This window comes from Procambarus clarkii, chromosome 44 (genome assembly GCF_040958095.1).
Source record: "Procambarus clarkii isolate CNS0578487 chromosome 44, FALCON_Pclarkii_2.0, whole genome shotgun sequence".
Classification (NCBI taxonomy): domain Eukaryota; kingdom Metazoa; phylum Arthropoda; class Malacostraca; order Decapoda; family Cambaridae; genus Procambarus; species Procambarus clarkii.
In genome coordinates, this window is record NC_091193.1 from 4,904,421 (window position 1) to 4,930,805 (window position 26,385).

The 26,385-nt window shown below is 45.4% G+C and overlaps 1 protein-coding gene across 1 annotated transcript in view; it reads right to left on the minus strand.

The window, feature by feature from the left end:
- LOC123745205 (uncharacterized) overlaps window positions 1–26,385 on the minus strand; it is a 296,446-nt gene that overhangs the window by 64,363 nt on the left and 205,698 nt on the right. The window contains exons 10-12 of the mRNA XM_069300385.1: window positions 18,546–18,792; window positions 8,400–8,609; window positions 6,107–6,212 (exon numbers count right to left, since the gene is read on the minus strand). Of these exons, the coding sequence (XP_069156486.1) occupies window positions 6,107–6,212; window positions 8,400–8,609; window positions 18,546–18,792 (563 nt within the window). The remainder of the gene's footprint in view (window positions 1–6,106; window positions 6,213–8,399; window positions 8,610–18,545; window positions 18,793–26,385) is intronic.

The window sequence follows — 26,385 nt, forward strand, 5'->3', positions numbered from 1 at the left end:
CTTAAAGCGGCAGCTAAAAGCCTTCGTGAGAACAAGGAGATAGTTGTCAGGAGAGGTGACAAGTCGCCAATATATGTCATTCTTAAAAAAGACGAATATCTGGCGAAAATGAACATCATACTCTCTGACCAAACTAAGTTCCAAAGGGTAACGAAGGACACTACAGCCGAATTAAAAGCAAAGGTCAACAAACTGATCGAAACTGTGAATGCCAAGAAATCCGGACTCCACCTGCCAAAGATCATTGGGGAATATAAACCTGGATATGCGTATGGAAATGTCAAGACGCACAAGCCTGGAAACCCACTTCGGCCAATCATTAGCCAGATACCCACACCCACGTACAGACTGGCGAAGCGACTCAACGGCCTGCTGACTCCTTATGTTCCTTGCGCCTTCAGCCTGAAGTCTCCAAAGGAATTTGTTGACTTACTGCGGGGCACACGGGCCACAGGGATAAGAGCCTCGTTGGACGTAGAATCGCTGTTTACCAACGTACCTGTGGACGAGACAATCGGAATGATAGCCGACAGAGTGTATCGTGATCCAGCCTGTACTCCTCTTGACATACCAGAAAATATTCTGAGGAAACTACTCCAAGCTTGTACTAAAGAGGCACCCTTCTTGAGCCCGGATGGGCACATGTATAAGCAAGTAGATGGGGTCGCCATGGGTTCTCCCCTAGGTGTCCTGTTTGCAAACTTCTATATGGGTACCATCGAGCAAAAAGTCTTAGTCGACATGAACTTGAAACCGGCCATATACTGCAGGTATGTTGACGACATTTTTACACAGGTACCTGATGTCAGACATCTGCAGGAGCTGAAGGAGGCATTTGAGCAGAGTTCCGTGCTGTGTTTCACTTACGAGATGGAAAAGGATGGGAAGCTGCCCTTTCTAGATGTAACAGTCATGGAAAAGGGCGGAGGTTTCCACACTGCAGTCTACACTAAGGAAACAAACATAGGAATGTGCCTAAATGCCAACAGCGACTGCCCTGACAGGTACAAGAGGAGTGTTGTTAACGCATATGTCGACCGTGCTCTCAGCCACAGCTCAGAATGGAAGCAAGTCGACGAAGAACTCTGTAGGGTAAGGCAGGTCCTAGTCAATAACGGCTTCTCCAATGGTTTCGTCGAAGACATCATAAGAAGGAAAGTGAAAAGCCATGCAACCTCTGAAGAGACAACTAACACAACACCTATACCCCCTATTAGACTATTTTACAGGAACTTCTTTTCCACAGCTCATAAAACGGAGGAAACGGTCCTGAGAGATATTATTAATAGAAACGTTATCCCTACAGACAAAAATCAGAGGATACAACTGACGATTTACTATAAAACCAGAAAAACGGCCAGCCTACTCATGAGAAACTCTCCAGACACAAAACAGAACGCTTTAAAAGAGACTAACGTTGTCTATGCCTTCAAATGCCCACTTGGGGACTGTAAGCTCCAAAAAACCCAGTATATAGGCAAGACAACAACATCTCTTTCTAGGCGTTTAACGATGCATAAGCAACAGGGCTCCATTAAGGAACATATAATCTCTTCCCACAACCAAACCATCGCCAGAGAAATCCTAGTAAACAACACAGAAATCATCGATAGATACAGCGATAGCAGGCGGCTTGACGTTTGCGAGGCACTACACATCAAGAAGTCAACACCAGCAATCAACAGCCAATTATTGCACAACTATATTCTACCCACCTCAAGACTCCGCTCCAATATAGAAGCATCAAGAAATATGGACCAATAGGCTTTCTACAAACAATTCTATTCAATACCCATTGTTTGTGTTCTGTCTTGTGTTGATACTTTTAATACCCTATTAATATTCCCTCTTGTTCTGTCTTGTGTTAATGCCACATCACCCCTCCCACCTCACTCAAATGTAGATATAAAATCGGAGATACGTAAGTTCTATTCAGTTGTGTATTTGTGAACTAAAGTCTTTGAAAATGTAATAAGTTTTACGAAACGCGCCCGTGTCGCGTCAGACTAGAAATAAAAATGAATTTTGGAGAATTAATTTTTGATTTACCTCCAACAGTGAAGCGTAATGTACGAAAGATTGAGAAAATTCGTGTTAGAATTATTAATCTTACTTTTTCGGTCATATTTAATAATATATGTCTACAGGAAAGACTGCTACCAAAATATACTAATATATATATATATATATATATAAAGGCCCATAAAATGGAGGAAAGGGTCCTGAAAGATATTGTTAATAGAAACGTTATCCCTACAGACAAAAATCAGAAGATACAATTGACAATTTACTATAAAACCAAAATAACGGCCAACCTACTCATGAAAAACTCCCCAGACACAAAGCAGAACGCCTTGAAGGAAACCAACGTCGTCTATCCCAATAAATGCCCACTTGGGGACTGTAAGCCCCAAAGAACTCAGTATATAGGTAAGACAACAACATCTCTTTCCAGGCGATTAACAATGCACAAACAACAATGCTCCGTCAAGGAATATATAATCTCTTCACACAACCAGACCATCACCAGAGAAATCTTAACAAACAACAGAGAAATCATCGATAGACTCAGCGATAGCAGGAGGCTCGACATCAGCGAGGCACTACACATCAAAAAGTCAACACCAGCAATGAACAGCCAATTAACGCATACCTACATTCTATCCACTTGAAGACCCCGTATGGGCCAATAGGCCCTCTGCAGTTATTTTCATTCTTATGTACCCACCTCACCCAATACCCACCTCACCCAAAACTTTTGTTTCACCTCACCCAAAATGAATATAAAAGCAATATGTAGGTTAAAGGTATCATACACAGTGTATCAAGTGTATCATAAGTGTAGTGTTATGTATAAACAAGTCTGAGAATGTAAGAATGTAAGAGTAACGAAACGCTTCTAGGCGTCAGACCAAAAATAAAAATTAATTTTGGAGAGTTGATATTTCAATTACCCTCGACAGTGAAGAAAAACATAAGAAACATTGAGAAAATTCGTGTTAAAATTATTAATCTTACCTTTTCGGTCATATTCAACAACATATGTTTACAAGAAAGACTGCTACCAAAATATACTAACATTATTATTATATACATATATATATATATATATATATATATATATATATATATATATATATATATATATATATATATATATATATATATATATATGTCGTACCTAGTAGCCAGAACGCACTTCTCAGCCTACTACGCAAGGCCCGGTTTGCCTAATAAGCCAAGTTTTCATGAATTAATTGTTTTTCGACTACCTAACCTACCTAACCTAACCTAACCTAACTTTTTCGGTTACCTAACCGAACCTAACCTATAGAGATAGGTTAGGTTAGGTTAGGTAGGGTTGGTTAGGTTCGGTCATATATCTACGTTAATTTTAACTCCAATAAAAAAAAATTGACCTCATACATAATGAAATGGGTAGCTTTATCATTTCATAAGAAAAAAATTAGAGAAAATACATTAATTCAGGAAAACTTGGCTTATTAGGCAAATCGGGCCTTGCATAGTAGGCTGAGAAGTGCGTTCTGGCTACTAGGTACGACATATATATATATATATATATATATATATATATATATATATATATATATATATATATATATATATATATATATATGGTGTGTGTGCCTGGTCCCCTGGCGCTGCCCCTGGCAGTGACTCACAGTATCAGGTGGCCAGAGGGAAGAGTTGTGGTGTTGAGGTCTCATCTCTCCTCTGATGCGTGTAAATGATTTGCTCGGCAACTTGAGAATTATTTGAAGATTTATATTAAGTAATGATGTGTGTACTGACCTAGATGTGCTTGCAGGGTCGAGATAGGCTCCTAGCCCCGCCTTCCGAACGTTCTTACATTAAGCCAATGATTCATTTTTCACGCTTTTGTCATATTTACATTATTATTTCTATATTGAATTAGCTTCATCCACGTCTGCATCTAACTTATTTCATTTATTGACACTGACAAATACTTGTTCTAACAGAGTTCAAACACTTTTAACACTGATAGAATAAAAACAACATGGCTCTAACACTGTAAAGGTTCTTCCTCATATCTCTATGACTCATTTGCGTCTCTTGTTTCCATCTATGACCTCTCGTTCTGTTGTTTCTTCCTCTGAACAATACTGCTTTGTCTACTTTGTAAATTTTCCTTAGAATCTTATATGTTGTTATCACTTCTCCCTTATCTCTCCTCCAGCGTGGTAGGTCCAGCGCTCGCAGTATTTCCTCATAGCTTAACCACCTCAGCTACGGAGCTAGTCTCGTTGAACAAATCCACAAGGGCCGTGACGCCTCGTCACGGCCCTTGTGGATTTGTTCACTTGATGCGTCACACTATTGTGATTTCTGTGTGTAGTCTCAGTGCATATCGTTGAACCTTTTCTAGTCTCTTCTTGTTCTGTTCAGGTAAGAGTTCCATGCTGGGGACGCATATTGAAGAGTGGCTCTCACCTTCGCTGTATATAGGGCCCGGAAAGCCCCCTTCGTCCAAGTTTCTGAAGTTCTTTGTCCAAGTTGTCCAACATGGATGTAGGCCAGTATGCAGCTGTTGTTATTCTGGTAATGTGGACTTCTGGCATCAGATCTGGGGTTATATCCATTCCCAGATCATTCTCCTTTTCTGGTTGAGGAATTTGTCTTCCCTTCTTCCTATACTGCTCTACTGGTCTTCACTCTCCTGTTCCAATCCTCATAACGTTACATTTGTCTGGGATAAATTCTAGCAGCCATTTTTTATACCACTCTTGGAGTGTGTCTATATCCGCTTGCAATGCACCGAAGTATAACCCTGACCTGACTCTTGTCATTAGTTCTGCATCTGCAAACATTGATATGGAGGAGTCAATTTCCTTGGTTAGGTGACTGACATATATTAGAAACAGGATGGGCCCTAGAATTGACCCTCGTGGTACCTCATGTAGTGTTATGTGGTCTCATGTGCAGAATACCCCTGTTGAAGGGCAGAGGTGCAACAGGTACTCTGAGAGAGAACTATCAACATCAGAGGCCCGAGACTGTTCAACACGCTTCCACTACACATAAGAGGCATAACTGGCCGACCCCTCACAGTGTTCAAGAGAGAACTCGATAAACACCTTCAAACGATACGTGATCAACCAGGCTGTGATTCATAAGTCAGGCTGCGAGCAGCCGCGTCTAACAGACTGGCTAATCAGACCATCAACAAGGCGGCCTGGTCAGAGACCAGGCCGCGAGGACATTTATGCTGGGAATTACTTCTCTTATCCACGACCCCACCACGGTGAGGGTCGTGGTCCAAGCCGCCCCCCACCCCCCTCCCCAGGCCAGGGAGGAACCCCAGGAGTGCCAACACTGCGGGAAGTGTAGGCCAGGAGTGCCAACACTGCCAGAAGTGTAGGCCAGGAGTGCCAACACTGCCGGAAGTGTAGGCCAGGAGTGCCAACACTGCGGGAAGTGCAGGCCAGGAGTGCCAACACTGCGGGAAGTGCAGGTCAGGAGTGCCAACACTGCGGGAAGTGCAGGCCAGGAGTGCCAACACTGCCAGAAGTGTAGGCCAGGAGTGCCAACACTGCCAGAAGTGTAGGCCAGGAGTGCCAACACTGCCGGAAGTGTAGGCCAGGAGTGCCAACACTGCGGGAAGTGCAGGCCAGGAGTGCCAACACTGCGGGAAGTGCAGGCCAGGAGTGCCAACACTGCGGGAAGTGCAGGCCAGGAGTGCCAACACTGCGGGAAGTGCAGGCCAGGAGTGCCAACACTGCGGGAAGTGCAGGCCAGGAGTGCCAACACTGCGGGAAGTGTAGGCCAGGAGTGCCAACACTGCCGGAAGTGCAGGCCAGGAGTGCCAACACTGCGGGAAGTGTAGGCCAGGAGTGCCAACACTGCGGGAAGTGCAGGCCAGGAGTGCCAACACTGCGGGAAGTGCAGGCCAGGAGTGCCAACACTGCGGGAAGTGTAGGCCAGGAGTGCCAACACTGCGGGAAGTGTAGGCCAGGAGTGCCAACACTGCGGGAAGTGCAGGCCAGGAGTGCCAACACTGTGGGAAGTGTAGGCCAGGAGTGCCAACAGTGCCGGAAGTGCCAGGTGGAAGAGAGTGAACACTTACGGTGAAACATGACAGGGAGCCAGGTGTGGTTGTGGCCCTTGTAGGGTTGGTAGTCGTGCTGGGAACACTGCACGGCCCGGAAGCTCACACCGCTCTCAGCACACTCCTGTCAACGACACCAGCAGACATTGTCACACACCAGACACCAGCAGACATTGTCACACACCAGACACCAGCAGACATTGTCACACACCAGACACCAGCAGACATTGTCACACACCAGACACCAGCAGACATTGTCACACACCAGACACCAGCAGACATTGTCACACACCAGACACCAGCAGACATTGTCACACACCAGACACCAGCAGACATTGTCACACACCAGACACCAGCAGACATGGTCACACACCAGACACCAGCAGACATTGTCACACACCAGACACCAGCAGACATGGTCACACACCTGACACCAGCAAACATGGTCACACACCAGACACCAGCAGACATTGTCACACACCAGACACCAGCAGACATTGTCACACACCAGACACCAGCAGACATTGTCACACACCAGACACCAGCAGACATTGTCACACACCAGACACCAGCAGACATTGTCACACACCAGACACCAGCAGACATTGTCACACACCAGACACCAGCAGACATTGTCACACACCAGACACCAGCAGACATGGTCACACACCTGACACCAGCAAACATGGTCACACACCAGACACCAGCAGACATTGTCACACACCAGACACCAGCAGACATTGTCACACACCAGACACCAGCAGACATTGTCACACACCAGACACCAGCAGACATTGTCACACAGTAGACACCAGCAGACATGGTCACACACCAGACACCAGCAGACATGGTCACACACCAGACACCAGCAGACATGGTCACACACCAGACACCAGCAGACATTGTCACACAGTAGACACCAGCAGACATGGTCACACACCAGACACCAGCAGACATGGTCACACACCAGACACCAGCAGACATTGTCACACAGTAGACACCAGCAGACATTGTCACACACCAGACACCAGCAGACATGGTCACACACCAGACACCAGCAGCCATTGTCACACAGTAGACACCAGCAGACATTGTCACACACCAGACACCAGCAGACATTGTCACACACCAGACACCAGCAGACATTGTCACACAGTAGACACCAGCAGACATTGTCACACACCAGACACCAGCAGACATTGTCACACACCAGACACCAGCAGACATTGTCACACACCAGACACCAGCAGACATTGTCACACACCAGACACCAGCAGACATTGTCACACAGTAGACACCAGCAGACATGGTCACACACCAGACACCAGCAGACATTGTCACACAGTAGACACCAGCAGACATAAACACGTCATGTATAAGCTAATATAGAAGAGGTTAAGGTCAAGTTCTACCAATATTTTGTCTACTTTATATATATATATATATATATATATATATATATATATATATATATATATATATATATATATATATATATATATATATATATGTCGTACCTAGTAGCCAGAACTCACTTTTTGGCCTACTATTCAAGGCCCGATTTGCCTAATAAGCCAAGTTTTCCTGAATTAATATATTTTTTCTATTTTTTTTCTTATGAAATGATAAAGCTACCCATTTCATTATGTATGAGGTCAATTTTTTTTTATTGGAGTTAAAATTAACGTAGATATATGACCGAACCTAACCAACCCTACCTAACCTAACCTATCTTTATAGGTTAGGTTTGGTTAGGTAGCCGAAAAAGTTAGGTTAGGTTAGGTTAGGTAGGTTAGGTAGTCGAAAAACAATTAATTCATGAAAACTTGGCTTATTAGGCAAATCGGGCCTTGCATAGTAGGCTGAGAAGTGCGTTCTGGCTACTAGGTACGACATATATATATATATATATATATATATATATATATATATATATATATATATATATATATATATATATATATATATATATATATAAATATATATATATAAATATATATATATAAATATATATATATAAATATATATATATAAATATATATATATAAATATATATATATATATATATATATATATATATATATATATATATATATATATATATATATATATATATATATATATATATATATATGCAATGTTGTGGGTGAGGTGGCATATATTGATGTATGGGGGTATATTAGCGAATATGTGATCTACAACCCCCCCCCACACCCCCCCCCCACACACACCCCCCCCCACACCCCCCCCCCCCCCCCCACACCCCCACCCCACCCATCCCCCCTCCCCCCCCACCTCCTGGCCCGCTCACCTGAGTACTGCAGATCCGGTACTTCTTCCTGTCGCCGGTACAGTACCTGCCGCCGTTGGCCGGGGCGGGGTTGTCGCAGTGTCTGCTGGCGGAGGCGACGCCGGCGCCGCACGTCCTGCTGCACGACGACCACGACGACCACTCCCCCCAGTTGCCGTGGATGGCCGCCGGCCGGTCCCCGATGGTCACGCACTCCCCCGACGCACACCACTGTGCACACGCACGCACGCACAGAATGGTATTAGTGGCACTGTGAGTGGTGTCCAGGTTCCCCGACCCCACGCACGTACAGACATGCACACGCACGCACGCACGCACAGACATGCACACGCACGCACGCACGCACAGACATGCACACGCACGCACGCACAGACATGCACACGCACGCACAGACATGCACACGCACGCACGCACAGACATTCACACGCACGCACGCACAGACATGCACACGCACGCAAGCACACACACGCACACACAAGACCAATCCTGGAGTATGCGGCCCCAGCATGGAGCCCGTACCTTGCCAAGCACAAGACGAAGCTGGAAAAAGTTCAGAGGTATGCCACTAGACTGGTCCCAGAACTAAGAGGCATGAGTTACGAGGAAAGGCTGCAGGAAATGCACCACACAACACTGAAAGACAGACGAATAAGGGGAGACATGATCACTACCTACAAAATTCTTAGAGGAATTGACAGGGAATAAAGATAAACTGTTTAACAGGGGTGGTACACGAACAAAGGGACACAGGTGGACACTGAGTACCCAAATGAGCCACAGGGACGTTAGAAAGAACTTTTTCAGTGTCAGAGTAGTTAACAGATGGAATGCATTAGGCAGTGATGTGGTGGAGGCTGACTCCATACACAGTTTCAAGTGTAGATATAATAGAGCCCAGTAGACTCAGGAACCTGTACACCAGGTTTTCACTGGAGGACAGAAAATGCTATGACCTCAGCTGCCCACACTTTCACGTGAAAGGCACGGAACGCTACATAAAGAGTGGCAAGCAGGATAATGAATTTGGAGGAAACTCTATAAGTTTTTTATACCAGACCGGCAGATAATTCAAAAGGAGCAGCATGGAGAGTGTATGGAACTGGATGCCAGATCCACTTGCATTCCAGAATTACAGATACAATTACCCACCGAAAGGGAACTACAACTACGACAGACAACTGCCTACAACAATCAGTACTGGTCAGAACAAACTCATTATGTCCACGAATAATGGACTTGCCGAAAAAGTCTCCCATTCAAACTATCACTAATAGAGTAACCTCATTCATCTTTGCCAACATACAAGGACTGAAAACAAGAACAAACAACAAAGTACAGTTCATAAATGGCCTCCTCACGGAGTCAAATGCAGTATTTGGAGCTTTCACAGAAACCCATGCAGGGGAATTGTTGGACAGTGAGATCTGGATTCCAGGGTATAACCTACACAGGTGTGATAGGAAAATTAGGTCACATGGAGGAATTGGTCTGTATATTTGGGAAGACCTTGTATGCTCGGAGCTCCTAAACGTTACAAATGAGGTGGTAGAGGTACTGGGATTAAAAATAGAGAAAATAAATTTAGTGATTATACTAATATACAAACCGCCAGATGCAACGGCTGAGGAATTCACAGAACAGATAAGCAAAATAGAGAATAGCCTTGATAATTTGGAGAACCCGATACCTGATATTATTTTCCTAGGTGACTTCAACTTGCCTAGTCTCAGGTGGAAAATAGCAAACAATAATATTATACCAGGAAATCTATCAGGACCTAACCAACCACAGATTAGAGAACTATTTAGATTCTGTGACAAATTTTCACTCAATCAGCAGATATCGGAGCCAACGAGAAATGAAAATATTCTAGATCTGGTCTTTACGAACAATGAAGACATTATCAGACATTACGATATCTGATACCACATATTCAGATCACATGCTCATTGAAGTGCAAACGACCATCAATACTCAGAATTGACCTAAAACGTTGATAAAGCGAGAGGGACTATTCATTAAATTCAATTTTAATAATAAAAGGATAGACTGGGAGATAATAAACAGGGAACTTACAAACATTCCATGGGGAACTGTTCTAAGTAATACAAGTCCTACAGAAGGAATAGAAAAACTGACTTCAGAAGCGTATCAAGTCTGTCTGAAACATGTTCCTTTGAGGAAAGCCAGAAAGAGATCTAACGTAGAAAGAGAACGCAGACGACACTATAAACGCAGGAAAAAAATAACGGAACTGCTTATGCAGACACGAATTTCCCGTCAAAGAAGAAATAATTTAAATAGGGAGATTGAAGAAATCGAGCGGAAATTGAAACACTCATATGAAACTGAAGAAAGGCAGTTAGAACAGAAAGCAATTCAGGAAATAAAGAAAAATCCAAAATATTTTTTCTCATATGCGAAATCAAAAGCAAAAACCACTGCCAGTATTGGACCAATTCGTACAAGTGAAGGTTCATACACGGAGGATGACAAAGAAATTAGTGAAATCCTAAAAAAGCAGTATGAGGACATGTTTAGCACTCCAATAAACAACATGAAGGTGGAAGATCCAGACAATTTCTTTATGCGGGATATTCAAACCCCTGTAAATATAACTGATATAAACACGAGCGCACTAAATTTTGAAAAAGAAATTGAAAACATGCCCATGCACTCGGCCCCAGGTCCAGACTCATGGAATTCAATATTTATAAAGAAATGCAAAGTGCCGGTAGCACAGGCACTCAGTATAGTGTGGAGGAAGAGCTTGGACACGGGGGAGATACCAGATGCACTTAAAGTAGCAGACATAGCCCCTCTACACAAGGGAGGGAGCAAAGCATTGGCAAAAAATTATAGACCAGTTGCACTAACATCGCACATCATAAAAGTATTTGAGAGAGTGATTAGGAGTCAGGTCACCAATTTCATGGAGACCAATGACCTTCACAACCCAGGCCAACATGGATTTCGAGCGGGAAGATCGTGCCTCTCACAGCTACTTGAGCACTACGACAAAGTCACTGAGGCATTAGAAGAGAAACAGAATGCGGATGTGATATACACGGACACGGACTATATACAGTATGGATTCCAGGATATAACCTATACAGGTGTGATAGGAAAATTAGGTCACATGGAGGAGTGGGTCTGTATATTAGGGAAGACCTTGTATGCTCGGAGCTCCTAAACGTTACAAATGAGGTGGTAGAGGTACTGGGATTAAAAATAGAGAAAATAAATTTAGTGATTATACTAATATACAAACCGCCAGATGCAACGGCTGAGGAATTCACAGAACAGATAAGCAAAATAGAGAATAGCCTTGATAATTTGCAGAACCCGATACCTGATATTATTTTCCTAGGTGACTTCAACTTGCCTAGTCTCAGGTGGAAAATAGCAAACAATAATATTATACCAGGAAATCTAACAGGACCTAACCAACCACAGATTAGAGAACTACTTAGATTCTGTGACAAATTTTCACTCAATCAGCAGATATCGGAGCCAACGAGAAATAAAAATATTCTAGATCTGGTCTTTACGAACAATGAAGACATTATCAGAGACATTACGATATCAGATACCACATACTCAGATCACAAACTCATTGAAGTGCAAACGACCATCAATACTCAGAATAGACCTAAAACGTTGATAAAGCGAGAGGGGCTATTCAGTAAATTCAATTTTAATAATAAAAGGATAGACTGGGAGATAATAAACAGGGAACTTACAAACATTCCATGGGGAACTGTTCTAAATAATACAAGTCCTACAGAAGGAATAGAAAAACTTACTTCAGAAGCGTATCAAGTCTGTCTGAAACATGTTCCTTTGAGGAAAGCCAGAAAGAGATCTAACGTAGAAAGAGAACGCAGACGACACTATAAACGCAGGAAAAAAATAACGGAACTGCTTATGCAGACACGAATTTCCCGTCAAAGAAGGAATAATTTAAATAGGGAGATTGAAGAAATCGAGCGGAAATTGAAACACTCATATGAAACTGAAGAAAGGCAGTTAGAACAGAAAGCAATTCAGGAAATAAAGAAAAATCCAAAATATTTCTTCTCATATGCGAAATCAAAAGCAAAAACCACTGCCAGTATTGGACCTATTCGTACAAGTGAAGGTTCATACACGGAGGATGACAAAGAAATTAGTGAAATCCTAAAAAAGCAGTATGAGGACATGTTTAGCACTCCAATAAACAACATGAAGGTGGAAGATCCAGACATTTTCTTTATGCGGGATATTCAAACCCCGGTAAATATAACTGATATAAACACGAGCGCACTAAATTTTGAAAAAGAAATTGAAAACATGCCCATGCACTCGGCCCCAGGTCCAGACTCATGGAATTCAATATTTATAAAGAAATGCAAAGTGCCGGTAGCACAGGCACTCAGTATAGTGTGGAGGAAGAGCTTGGACACGGGGGAGATACCAGATGCACTTAAAGTAGCAGACATAGCCCCTCTACACAAGGGAGGGAGCAAAGCATTGGCAAAAAATTATAGACCAGTTGCACTAACATCGCACATCATAAAAGTATTTGAGAGAGTGATTAGGAGTCAGGTCACCAATTTCATGGAGACCAATGACCTTCATAACCCAGGCCAACATGGATTTCGAGCGGGAAGATCGTGCCTCTCACAGCTACTTGAGCGCTACGACAAAGTCACTGAGGCATTAGAAGAGAAACAGAATGCTGATGTGATATACACGGACTTCGCAAAGGCCTTCGATAAATGTGACCATGGCGTGATAGCACACAAAATGAAGTCAATGGGAATAACCGGTAAAGTAGGACGCTGGATACTCAGTTTTCTGTCAAACAGGACTCAGCGAGTAACTGTCAACCATATAAAATCTAGTCCAAGTGCAGTGAAAAGCTCTGTACCTCAGGGTACAGTCCTTGCACCACTGCTTTTCCTTATTCTCATATCAGATATAGACAAAAATACAAGTCACAGCTTCGTATCATCCTTTGCAGATGACACAAAAATCAGTATGAAAATTACCTCGGCTGAGGACATTGAAAAACTTCAAGCTGATATTAATAAAGTTTTCGACTGGGCATCAGAAAATAACATGATGTTTAACAGTGATAAATTCCAGGTACTCAGGTACGGTAAAAATGAAGACCTTAAACATAATACAGAGTACAAAACACAATCAAATGTACCCATAGTAGGAAAACAGCATGTAAAGGATTTGGGAATAATAATGTCGGACGACCTAACGTTTAAGGAGCATAACCAAGCAAATATTGCGACAGCCAGAAAAATGATAGGATGGATTACGAGAACTTTCAAATCCAGGGATCCCATCACAATGGTTGTACTCTTCAAGGCACTTGTGTTGTCCCGTCTTGAGTACTGCTCAGTACTCACTTCCCCCTTCAAAGCAGGAGAGATTGCTGAAATAGAGGGAATACAGAGAACATATACGGCACGCATAGACGCAATAAAGCACCTAAATTATTGGGATCGTCTCAAAGCCCTCCAAATGTACTCACTAGAAAGAAGACGAGAGAGATATCAAATAATATACACCTGGAAGATACTGGAGGGTCAAGTACCAAATCTACACAGTAAAATAACAACGTACTGGAGTGAACGACATGGAAGAAAATGTAGAATAGAACCAATGAAGAGCAGAGGTGCCATAGGCACAATCAGAGAACACTGTATAAACATCAGAGGTCCGCGGTTGTTCAACGTCCTCCCAGCAAGCATAAGAAATATTGCCGGAACAACAGTGGACATTTTCAAGAGGAAACTAGATTTATTCCTCCAAGGAGTGCCGGACCAACCGGGCTGTGGTGGGTATGTGGGCCTGCGGGCCGCTCCAAGCAACAGCCTGGTGGACCAAACTCTCACAAGTCGAGCCTGGCCTCGGGCCGGGCTTGGGGAGTAGAAGAACTCCCAGAACCCCATCAACCAGGTATCAACCAGGTATCAACCAGGACTTCGCAAAGGCTTTCGATAAATGTGACCATGGCGTGATAGCACACAAAATGAAGTCAATGGGAATAACCGGTAAAGTAGGACGCTGGATACTCTGTTTTCTGTCAAACAGGACTCAGCGAGTAACTGTCAACCATATAAAATCTAGTCCAAGTGCAGTGAAAAGCTCTGTACCTCAAGGTACAGTCCTTGCACCGCTGCTTTTCCTTATTCTCATATCAGATATAGACAAAAATACAGGTCACAGCTTCATATCATCCTTTGCACATGACACAAAAATCAGTATGAAAATTACCTCGGCTGAGGACATTGAAAAACTTCAAGCTGATATTAATAAAGTTTTCGACTGGGCATCAGAAAATAACATGATGTTTACCGGTGTTAAATTCCAGGTACTCAGATACGGCAAAAATGAGGATCTTAAACATAATACAGGGTACAAAACACAATCGAATCTGCCCATAGTAGGAAAACAGCATGTCAAGGATTTGGGAATAATGATGTCCGACGACCTAGCGTTTAGGGAGCATAACCAAGCAAGTATTGCGTCAGCCAGAAAAATGATAGGATGGATTACGAGAACCTTCAAATCCAGAGTTCCCATCACAATGGTTGTACTCTTCAAATCACTTGTGTTGTCCCGTCTTGAGTACTGCTCAGTACTCATTTCCCCCTTCAGAGCAGGAGATATTGCTGAAATTGAGGGAATATTGAGAACATATACGGCACGCATAGACGAGATAAAGCACCTAAATTATTGGGATCGTCTCAAAGCTCTCCAAATGTACTCGCTAGAAACGAGACGAGAGAGATACTAAATAATATACACATGGAAAATATTGGAGGGCCAGGTCCCAAATCTGCACAGTAAAATAACAACGTACTGGAGTGAACTACATGGAAGAAAATGCAGAATAGAACCAGTGAAGAGCAGAGGTGCCATAGGCACAATCAGAGAACACTGTATGAACATCAGAGGTCCACGGTTGTTCAACGTCCTACCAGCGAGCATCAAAAATATTGCAGGAACAACCGTGAACATCTTCAAGAGGAAACTAGATTGTTTCCTTCAAGGAGTGCCGGACCAACCGGGCTGTGGTAGGTACGTGGGCTTGCGGGCCGCTCCAAGCAACAGCCTAGTGGACCAAACTCTCACAAGTCAAGTCTGGCCTCGGGCCGGGCTTGGTGAGCAGAAGAACTCCCAGAACCCCATCAACCAGGTATCCTACATCCACTAACCCTATGCTACACCCACTGACCCTATGGTACACCCACTGACTCTATGCTACACCCACTGACCCTATGCCACACCCACTGACCCTATGCTACACCCACTGACCCTAAGGCTACACCCACTGACCCTATGCTACACCCACTAACCCTATGCTACAATCACTGACCCTATGCTACACCCACTGACCCTATGCTACACCTACTGACCCTATGCTACACCCACTGACCTTATGTTACACCCACTGACCCTACGCGACACCCACTGACCCTATGCTACACCCAATGACCTTATGTTACACCCACTGACCTTATGCTACACCCACTGACCCTATGCTACACCCACTGACCCTATGCTACCCCCACTGACCCTATGCTATACCCACTGACTTTTCCTACACCCACTGTCTCTATCCTACACCCACTGACTCTATGTTACACCCACTGACCCTATGCTACACACCCACTGACCCTATGCTACACACACACTAACCCTATGCTACGCCCACTAACCCTATGCTACGCCCACTAACCCTATGCTACACCCACTGACCCCTATGCTATACCCACTGACCCTATGCTACACCCTCTGACTCTATGCTACACCCACTGACCCTATGCTACACCCTCTGACTCTATGCTACACCCTCTGACTCTATGCTACACCCACTTACTCTATGCTAAACCCACTGAACCCTATGCTACACCCACTGAACTTATGTTACACCCACTGACCCTATGCTACACCCAGTGACCCCTATGCTACACCCACTGACCCTATGCTACACCCACTGACTTATGCTACACCCACTGACCCTATGCTACACCCACTGACCCTATGCTACACCCACTGACCCCTATGCTACACCCACTGTCCCTATGCTACACCCACTGACCCCTATGCTACACCCACTGACCCCTATGCTACACCCACTGACCCTATGCTACACCCACTGACCCTATGCTACACCCACTGATCCTATGCTACACCCACTGACCCTATGCTACAACCACTGACCCTATGCTACACCCACTGACCCTATGCTACACCCACTGACCCTATGCTACACCCACTGACTCTATGCTACGCCCACTAACTCTATCCTACACCCACTGACTCTATGCTACACCCACTGACCCTATGCTACACCCACTGACTCTATGCTACACCCACTGACTCTATGCTACAACCACTGACTCTATGCTACAACCACTGACCCTATGCTACACCCAGTGAACCCTATGCTACACCCACTGACCCTATGCTACACCCACTGACCCTATGCTACACCCACTGACGCTATGCTACACCCACTGACCCTATGTTACACCCACTGACCCTATGCTACACCCACTGACCTTGTGCTACACCCACTAACCTTGTGCTACACCCACTGACCCTATGCTACACCCACTGACCTTGTGCTACACCCACTGACCCTATGCTACAACCACTGACCCTATGCTACACCCACTGACCTTGTGCTACACCCACTGACCCTATGCTACACCCACTGACCTTGTGCTACACCCACTGACCTTGTGCTACACCCACTGACCTTGTGCTACACCCACTGACCTTGTGCTACACCCACTGACCCTATGCTACACCCACTGACCCTATGCTACACCCACTGACCCTATGCTACACCCAATGACCCCTATGCTACACTCACTGACCCTATGCTACACACACTACCTCTATCCTACACCCACTGACTCTATGCTACATCCACTGACCCTATGCTACACCCACTGACCTTGTGCTACACCCACTGACCTTGTGCTACACCCACTGACCCCTATGCTACACCCACTGACCCTATCCTACACCCACTGACTATGCTACAACCACTGACCCAATGCTACACCCACTGACCCTATGCTACACCCACTGACCCCTATGCTACACCCACTGATCCCTATGCTACACCCACTGACCCTATGCTACACCCACTGACCCCTATGCTACACCCACTGACCCTATGCTACACCCACTGACCCTATGCTACACCCACTGACCCCTATGCTACACCCACTGACCTTGTGCTACACCCACTGACCCTATGCTACACCCACTGACCCCTATGCTACACCCACTGACCCCTATGCTACACCCACTGACCCCTATGCTACACCCACTGACCCCTATGCTACACCCACTGACTCTATGCTACACCTACTGACCCCTATGCTACACCCACTGACCCTATGCTACACCCACTGACCCTATGCTACACCCACTGACCCTATGCTACAACCACTGACCCTATGCTACAACCACTGACCCTATGCTACAACCACTGACCCTATGCTACAACCACTGACCCTATGCTACAACCACTGACCCTATGCTACAGCCACTGACCCTATGCTACAACCACTGACCCTATGCTACAGCCACTGACCCTATGCTACAACCACTGACCCTATGCTACAGCCACTGACCCTATGCTACAACCACTGACCCTATGCTACTCCCACTGACCCTATGCTACACCCACTGATCCTATGCTACAACCACTGACCCTATGCTACACCCACTAACCCTATGCTACACCCACTGACCCCTATGCTACACCCACTGACCTTGTGCTTGCCACACTGACCCCTATGCTACACCCACTGACCCCTATGCTACACCCACTGACCCCTATGCTACACCCACTGACCCCTATGCTACACCCACTGACCCCTATGCTACACCCACTGACCCTATGCTACACCCACTGACCCTATGCTACACCCACTGACCCTATGCTATACCCACTGACTCTATCCTACACCCACTGACCCTATGCTACACCCACTGACCCTATGCTACATCCACTAACCCTATGCTACACCCACTGACCCCTATGCTACACCCACTGACCCTATGCTACACCCACTGACCCTATGCTACACCCACTGACCCTATGCTACACCCACTGACCTTGTGCTTGCCACACTGGGTGCCTTCTGCAGCTGGCTCCATCCTGGTGATGCAGCGGTTGTCTAAGTGGCACCAGAGCGTCTGGCAGACCCTCTCGGGGCCCTCCAGGCCCGAGCAGTGGGTGGCGTCGGCGCCGAAGCTGAGGCGGCACTGGTGGTCGGCGTCGTACATGGCGCCCGGCGGCAGCTGCGGGAAGGTGTACTCCACCTGGGGCGGCTCGTCCTCCAGACACGACCCCCAGTCCTTGCTGCAGGAGGAGGAGGAGGAGGTAGTCTTCAGGTAGTCAGCTCCTCGTAGCCCTACACTTGTTAGGGTTCATTAAGGGCCAAAACCTAATCTCTCAGGGTGTGTTCTGTCTCACGGCCACTCATCATGCGGGAGGTTATCAAAATGAGCCAAGCCACCAATTGAAGATTTGTAAATAACATTTTAACTTAAAGGGCAATGAATGATTTACAAAATCTATCTTACAAGTTAAATGACGGAAAAAAAACTGTGATGACCAAACTGTGATGACCAAAAGTAAAACTGTGATGACCATTAAAAGGTGGTGAAGTTGAGGGGTGACAACGAAGCTTGAATGAAGGCTGACAACAAGGAAAGTCTGGAGGAAGACTGGCCGAGCACTCCACCCCAAGAGCCTGGCTCTCGTCCAGAAATGTTCTACCTTTCCCGCTCATCTTTCAATCCACAGTAATCACACTAAGGTAATGTATCAGTGAGAAAATGTTTAGGAACCGTGATGAGGGTTCGGACCTATGCGGTGGGTAGTCCCACGTACCCGCCCCAGACATTGCAAAGGATTGCAACTCCAGGTTGCAATTCTTTGACCTTGTCGTGGCTTGATTGTCTGTGGCGTGTGAAGGGGGACTACCTACCACAGAGGTTCGAATCCTCATCACGGCTCCTAAGGATTTTTTTATCTGTTATATTATCTGGAGCTTGGATGTTATTCATAAAGAAGCTGTCTGGGTCATCAACTTTCATGTTGTTTATTGGTGTGCTAAACATAACCTCATACTGGCTTCTTAGAATTTCACTAATTTCTTTGTTGTCCTCTGTGTACGGACCTTCACTTGTAATTAAAGGTCCAATACTGGTGGAGATTTTTTATTTTAATTTTGCATATGTGAAAAAATATTTTGGGTGTTTCTTTATCTCTTGAATAGCTTTCAGTTCCAATGCCATTTCCTCAAAGACTCGTATGATCGCTTCAACTTTTGCTCTATTTCTTCGATCTCCCTGTTTAGTTTTAGGTTTCTTAGTTGTGAAGATCATGTCTGTTTAAGCATTTCTGTATATTTTTTTTCCTTCTGTACACTCGTCTGCGTTGTCTTTCTTGATTGGTCCTCTTTCTGCCCCTCCTCACAGGCACGTGCTTCAAGCAGACCTTGTAAGCTTCAGCTGTCAGTTGATGAGATCTCCCTGTGTGGGAGCTTTGTCGCTTAAGACCGTCTTCCATTCAATGTTTGCAAGGTCTATATTTATTTTTCCCAGTCGATCCACTTATTGTTGAAATTGAATTGATTGAAAACCTCTTCTCACTTGTTGGTTCTCTTGGACCAACTACCGTTATTCATGTTAGTTTGCACTTCAATGACCTTATTGTCTGAGTATGTAGTGTCTGAGATTGTAATGTCTCTGATTAGTTCATCATTGTCTATGAAGATCACGTCCGGCGTGTTTTCGTTGCTAGTTAATTCTGTACTCTGTTGACTGAGCGAGAATTTATCACGGAATCTCAACAGTTCTCTGACCTGTGGTTGGTTATTTCCACGTTGATTTCTTGCTATAATGTTATTGTTTACTATTCTCCATTATAAACTGGGTAGATTGAAGTCTCCAAAGAAGACAATATCTGGCACTGGGTTTGCTGGGTTATCAAGGATATTCTCTACTTTGTGGATCTGCTCTGTGAATTCCTCAACTGTTGCATCTGGCGGTTTGCATATTAGAATGATAATTAGATTTATATTTTCTACCTTGATTCCAAGTACCTCTATCACCTCAATGGTCGAGTTTAGTAGCTCTGTGCATATCAGGTCCTAATCAATATACAGACCTGCTCCTCCACTTGACCTAATTACTGTATCAAATCTATATAGATTATAAATTGGAATCCAGATTTCACTATCCATTTAATCTTTCGTATGGGTTCCCATGAATGCTCCAAATATTGAATTCGACTCTACTAGAAGAGCGATCCATGAACTTAACTTTATTTATTGATTTTGACATTAGGACTTGTATGGTTGTAAATATGAGTGATTTGCGTCCCCCCCCCTGTCTTTACCCTGACGTTGTTGTGTTGCTGCTGACACTGTTGCTGAGTGTTGCTGCTGACACTATAGCTGAGTGTTGCTGCTGACACTGTTGCTGAGTGTTGCTGCTGACACTATAGCTGAGTGTTGCTGCTTGTTGCTGACACTGTTGCTGAGTGTTGCTGCTGACACTGTTGCTGAGTGTTGCTGCTGACACTGTTGCTGAGTGTTGCTGCTGACACTGTTGCTGAGTGTTGCTGCTGACACTGTTGCTGAGTGTTGCTGCGGACACTGTTGCTGAGTGTTGCTGCTTGTTGCTGACACTGTTGCTGAGTGTTGCTGCTGACACTGTTGCTGAGTGTTGCTGCTGACACTGTTGCTGAGTGTTGCTGCTGACACTGTTGTTGTTGTGTTGCTGCTGACACTGTTGTTGTGTTGCTGCTGACACTGTTGCTGAGTGTTGCAGCGGACACTGTTGCTGAGTGTTGCTGCTGACACTGTTGCTGAGTGTTGCTGCTGACACTGTTGCTGAGTGTTGCTGCTGACACTGTTGTTGTTGTGTTGCTGCTGACACTGTTGTTGTGTTGCTGCTGACACTGTTGCTGAGTGTTGCTGCTGACACTGTTGTTGTTGTGTTGCTGCTGACACTGTTGTTGTGTTGCTGCTGACACTGTTGCTGAGTGTTGCTGCTGACACTGTTGCTGAGTGTTGCTGCGGACACTGTTGCTGAGTGTTGCTGCGGACACTGTTGCTGAGTGTTGCTGCTGACACTGTTGCTGAGTGTTGCTGCTGACACTGTTGCTGAGTGTTGCTGCTGACACTGTTGTTGTTGTGTTGCTGCTGACACTGTTGTTGTGTTGCTGCTGACACTGTTGCTGAGTGTTGCTGCGGACACTGTTGCTGAGTGTTGCTGCTTGTTGCTGACACTGTTGCTGAGTGTTGCTGCTGACACTGTTGCTGAGTGTTGCTGCTGACACTGTTGCTGAGTGTTGCTGCTGACACTGTTGTTGTTGTGTTGCTGCTGACACTGTTGCTGAGTGTTGCTGCTGACACTGTTGTTGTGTTGCTGCTGACACTGTTGCTGAGTGTTGCTGCTGACACTGTTGTTGTTGTGTTGCTGCTGACACTGTTGTTGTGTTGCTGCTGACACTGTTGCTGAGTGTTGCTGCTGACACTGTTGTTGTTGTGTTGCTGCTGACACTGTTGTTGTTGTGTTGCTGCTGACACTGTTGTTGTTGTGTTGCTGCTGACACTGTTGATGAGTGTTGCTGCTGACACTGTTGTTGTTGTGTTGCTGCTGACACTGTTGTTGTTGTGTTGCTGCTGACACTGTTGTTGTTGTGTTGCTGCTGACACTGTTGTTGTGTTGCTGCTGACACTGTTGTTGTGTTGCTGCTGACACTGTTGTTGTTGTGTTGCTGCTGACACTGTTTGTTGTGTTGCTGCTGACACTGTTGTTGTGTTGCTGCTGACACTGTTGTTGTGTGTTGCTGATGACACTGTTGTGTTGTGTTGCTGCTGACACTGTTGGTGTGTTTGCTGCTGACACTGTTGTTGTTGTGTTGCTGCTGACACTGTTGTTGTGTTGCTGCTGACAAGCTGTTGCTGAGTGTTGCTGCTGACACTGTTGTTGTGTTGCTGCTGGACACTGGTTGTTGTTGTGTTGCTGCTGACACTGTTGTTGTTGTGTTGCTGCTGACACTGTTGTTGTGTTGCTGCTGACACTGTTGTTTTGTGTTGCTGCTGACACTGTGTTTGTTGTGTTGCTGCTGACACTGTTGTTGTGTTGCTGCTGACACTGTTGTTGTGTTGCTGCTGACACTGTTGTTGTGTTGCTGCTGACACTGTTGTTGTGTTGCTGCTGACACTGTTGTTGTGTTGCTGCTGACACTGTTGTTGTGTTGCTGCTGACACTGTTGTTGTGTTGCTGCTGACACTGTTGTTGTTGTGTTGCTGCTGACACTGTTGTTGTTGTGTTGCTGCTGACACTGTTGTTGTTGTGTTGCTGCTGACACTGTTGTTGAGGTGCTGCTGACACTGTTGTTGTGTTGCTGCTGACACTGTTGTTGTTGTGTTGCTGCTGACACTGTTGTTGTGTTGCTGCTGACACTGTTGTTGTGTTGCTGCTGACACTGTTGTTGTGTTGCTGCTGACACTGTTGTGGTGTTGCTGCTGACACTGTTGTTGTGTTGCTGCTGACACTGTTGTTGTGTTGCTGCTGACACTGTTGTTGTGTGTTGCTGACACTGTTGTTGTTGTGTTGCTGCTGACACTGTTGTTGTGTTGCTGCTGACACTGTTGTGGTGTTGCTGCTGACACTGTTGTTGTGTTGCTGCTGACACTGTTGTTGTGTTGCTGCTGACACTGTTGTTGTGTTGCTGCTGGCACTGTTGTTGTTGTGTTGCTGCTGACACTGTTGTTGTTGTGTTGCTGCTGACACTGTTGTTGTGTTGCTGCTGACACTGTTGTTGAGTTGCTGCTGACACTGTTGTCTGATTGTTGTTGTGCTGCTGACACTGTTGTTGTGTTGCTGCTGACACTAGGTTGTTGTGTTGCTGCTGACACTGTTGTTGTGTTGCTGCTGACACTGTGTTGAGCTGCTGCTGACACTGTTGTGGTGTTGCTGCTGACACTGTTGTTGTGTTGCTGCTGACACTGTTGTTGTGTTGCTGCTGACACTGTTGTTGTGTGTTGCTGACACTGTTGTTGTTGTGTTGCTGCTGACACTGTTGTTGTGTTGCTGCTGACACTGTTGTTGTGTTGCTGCTGACACTGTTGTTGTGTGTTGCTGCTGACACTGTTGTTGTTGTGTTGCTGCTGACACTGTTGTTGTGTTGCTGCTGACACTGTTGTTGTGTGTTGCTGCTGACACTGTTGTTGTTGTGTTGCTGCTGACACTTGTTGTTGTGTTGCTGCTGACACTGTTGTTGTGTTGCTGCTGTACACTGTTTGTTGTGTTGCTGCTGACACTGTTGTTGTGTTGCTGCTGACACTGTTGTTGTGTTGCTGCTGACACTGTGTTGTGTTGCTGCTGACACTGTTGTTGTTGTTGCTGCTGACACTGTTGTTGTGTTGCTGCTGACACTGTTGTTGTGTTGCTGCTGACACTGTTGTGTGTGTTGCTGCTGACACTGTTGTTGTTGGTTGCTGCTGACACTGTTGTTGTGTTGCTGCTGACACTGTTGTTGTTGTGTTGCTGCTGACACTGTTGTTGGTGTTGCTGCTGACACTGTTGTTGTATTGCTGCTGACACTGTTGTTGTTGTGTTGATGCTGACACTGTTGTTGTTGTGTGCTGCTGACACTGTTGTTGTGTTGCTGCTGACACGTTGTTGTAGTTGCTGCTGACACTGTTGTTGATGTTGCTGCTGACACTGTTGTTGTGTTGCTGCTGACACTGTTGTTGTGTGTTGCTGCTGACACTGTGTTGTTGTGTTGCTGCTGACACTGTTTGTTGTGTTGCTGCTGACACTGTTGTTGTTGTGTTGCTGCTGACACTGTTGTTGTTGTGTTGCTGCTGACACTGTTGTGTGTGTTGCTGCTGACACTGTTGTTGTGTTGCTGCTGACACTGTTGTTGTTGTGTTGCTGCTGACACTGTTGTTGTGTTGCTGCTGACACTGTTGTTGTGTTGCTGCTGACACTGTTGTTGATGTTGCTGCTGACACTGTTGTTGTTGTGTTGCTGCTGACACTGTTGTTGTGTTGCTGCTGACACTGTTGTTGATGTTGCTGCTGACACTGTTGTTGAGTGTTGCTGCTGACACTGTTGTTGTGTGTTGCTGCTGACACTGTTGTTGTGTGTTGCTGCTGACACTGTTGTTGTGTTGCTGCTGACACTGTTGTTGTGTGTTGCTGCTGACACTGTTGTTGTTGTGTTGCTGCTGACACTGTTGTTGTGTTGCTGCTGACACTGTTGCTGAGTGTTGCTGCTGACACTGTTGTGTTGTGTTGCTGCTGACACTGTTGTTGTTGTGTTGCTGCTGACACTGTTGTTGTTGTGTTGCTGCTGACACTGTTGATGAGTGTTGCTGCTGACACTGTTGTTGTTGTGTTGCTGCTGACACTGTTGTTGTTGTGTTGCTGCTGACACTGTTGTTGTTGTGTTGCTGCTGACACTGTTGTTGTGTTGCTGCTGACACTGTTGTTGTGTTGCTGCTGACACTGTTGTTTTTGTGTTGCTGCTGACACTGTTGCTGAGTGTTGCTGCTGACACTGTTGTTGTTGTGTTGCTGCTGACACTGTTGTTGTGTTGCTGCTGACACTGTTGCTGAGTGTTGCTGCTGACACTGTTGCTGAGTGTTGCTGCTGACACTGTTGTTGTTGTGTTGCTGCTGACACTGTTGCTGAGTGTTGCTGCTGACACTGTTGCTTGAGTGTTGCTGCTGACACTGTTGTTGTGTTGCTGCTGACACTGTTGTTGTTGTGTTGCTGCTGACACTGTTGTTGTTGTGTTGCTGCTGACACTGTTGTTGTGTTGCTGCTGACACTGTTGTTGTGTTGCTGCTGACACTGTTGTTGTGTTGCTGCTGACACTGTTGTTGTGTTGCTGCTGACACTGTTGTTAGTGTTGCTGCTGACACTGTTGTTGTGTTGCTGCTGACACTGTTGTTGTTGTGTTGCTGCTGACACTGTTGTTGATGTTGCTGCTGACACTGTTGTGTGTGTTGCTGCTGACACTGTTTGTTGTGTTGCTGCTGACACTGTTGTTGTTGTGTTGCTGCTGACACTTGTTGTTGTGTGCTGCTGACACTGTTTGTTGTTGTGTTGCTGCTGACACTGTTGTTGATGTTGCTGCTGACACTGTTGTTTGTGTTGCTGCTGACACTGTGTTGTTGTGTTGCTGCTGACACTGTTGTTGTTGTTGCTGCTGACACTACTGTTGTTGTTTTGCTGCTGACACTGTTGTTGTGTTGCTGCTGACACTGTTGTGGTGTTGCTGCTGACACTGTTGTTGTGTTGCTGCTGACACTGTTGTTGTGTTGCTGCTGACACTGTTGTTGTGTGTTGCTGACACTGTTGTTGTTGTGTTGCTGCTGACACTGTTGTTGTGTTGCTGCTGACACTGTTGTGGTGTTGCTGCTGACACTGTTGTTGTGTTGCTGCTGACACTGTTGTTGTGTTGCTGCTGACACTGTTGTTGTGTTGCTGCTGGCACTGTTGTTGTTGTGTTGCTGCTGACACTGTTGTTGTTGTGTTGCTGCTGACACTGTTGTTGTGTTGCTGCTGACACTGTTGTTGAGTTGCTGCTGACACTGTTGTTGTTGTGTTGCTGCTGACACTGTTGTTGTGTTGCTGCTGACACTGTTGTTGTGTTGCTGCTGACACTGTTGTTGTGTTGCTGCTGACACTGTTGTTGAGCTGCTGCTGACACTGTTGTGGTGTTGCTGCTGACACTGTTGTTGTGTTGCTGCTGACACTGTTGTTGTGTTGCTGCTGACACTGTTGTTGTGTGTTGCTGACACTGTTGTTGTTGTGTTGCTGCTGACACTGTTGTTGTGTTGCTGCTGACACTGTTGTTGTGTGTTGCTGACACTGTTGTTGTTGTGTTGCTGCTGACACTGTTGTTGTGTTGCTGCTGA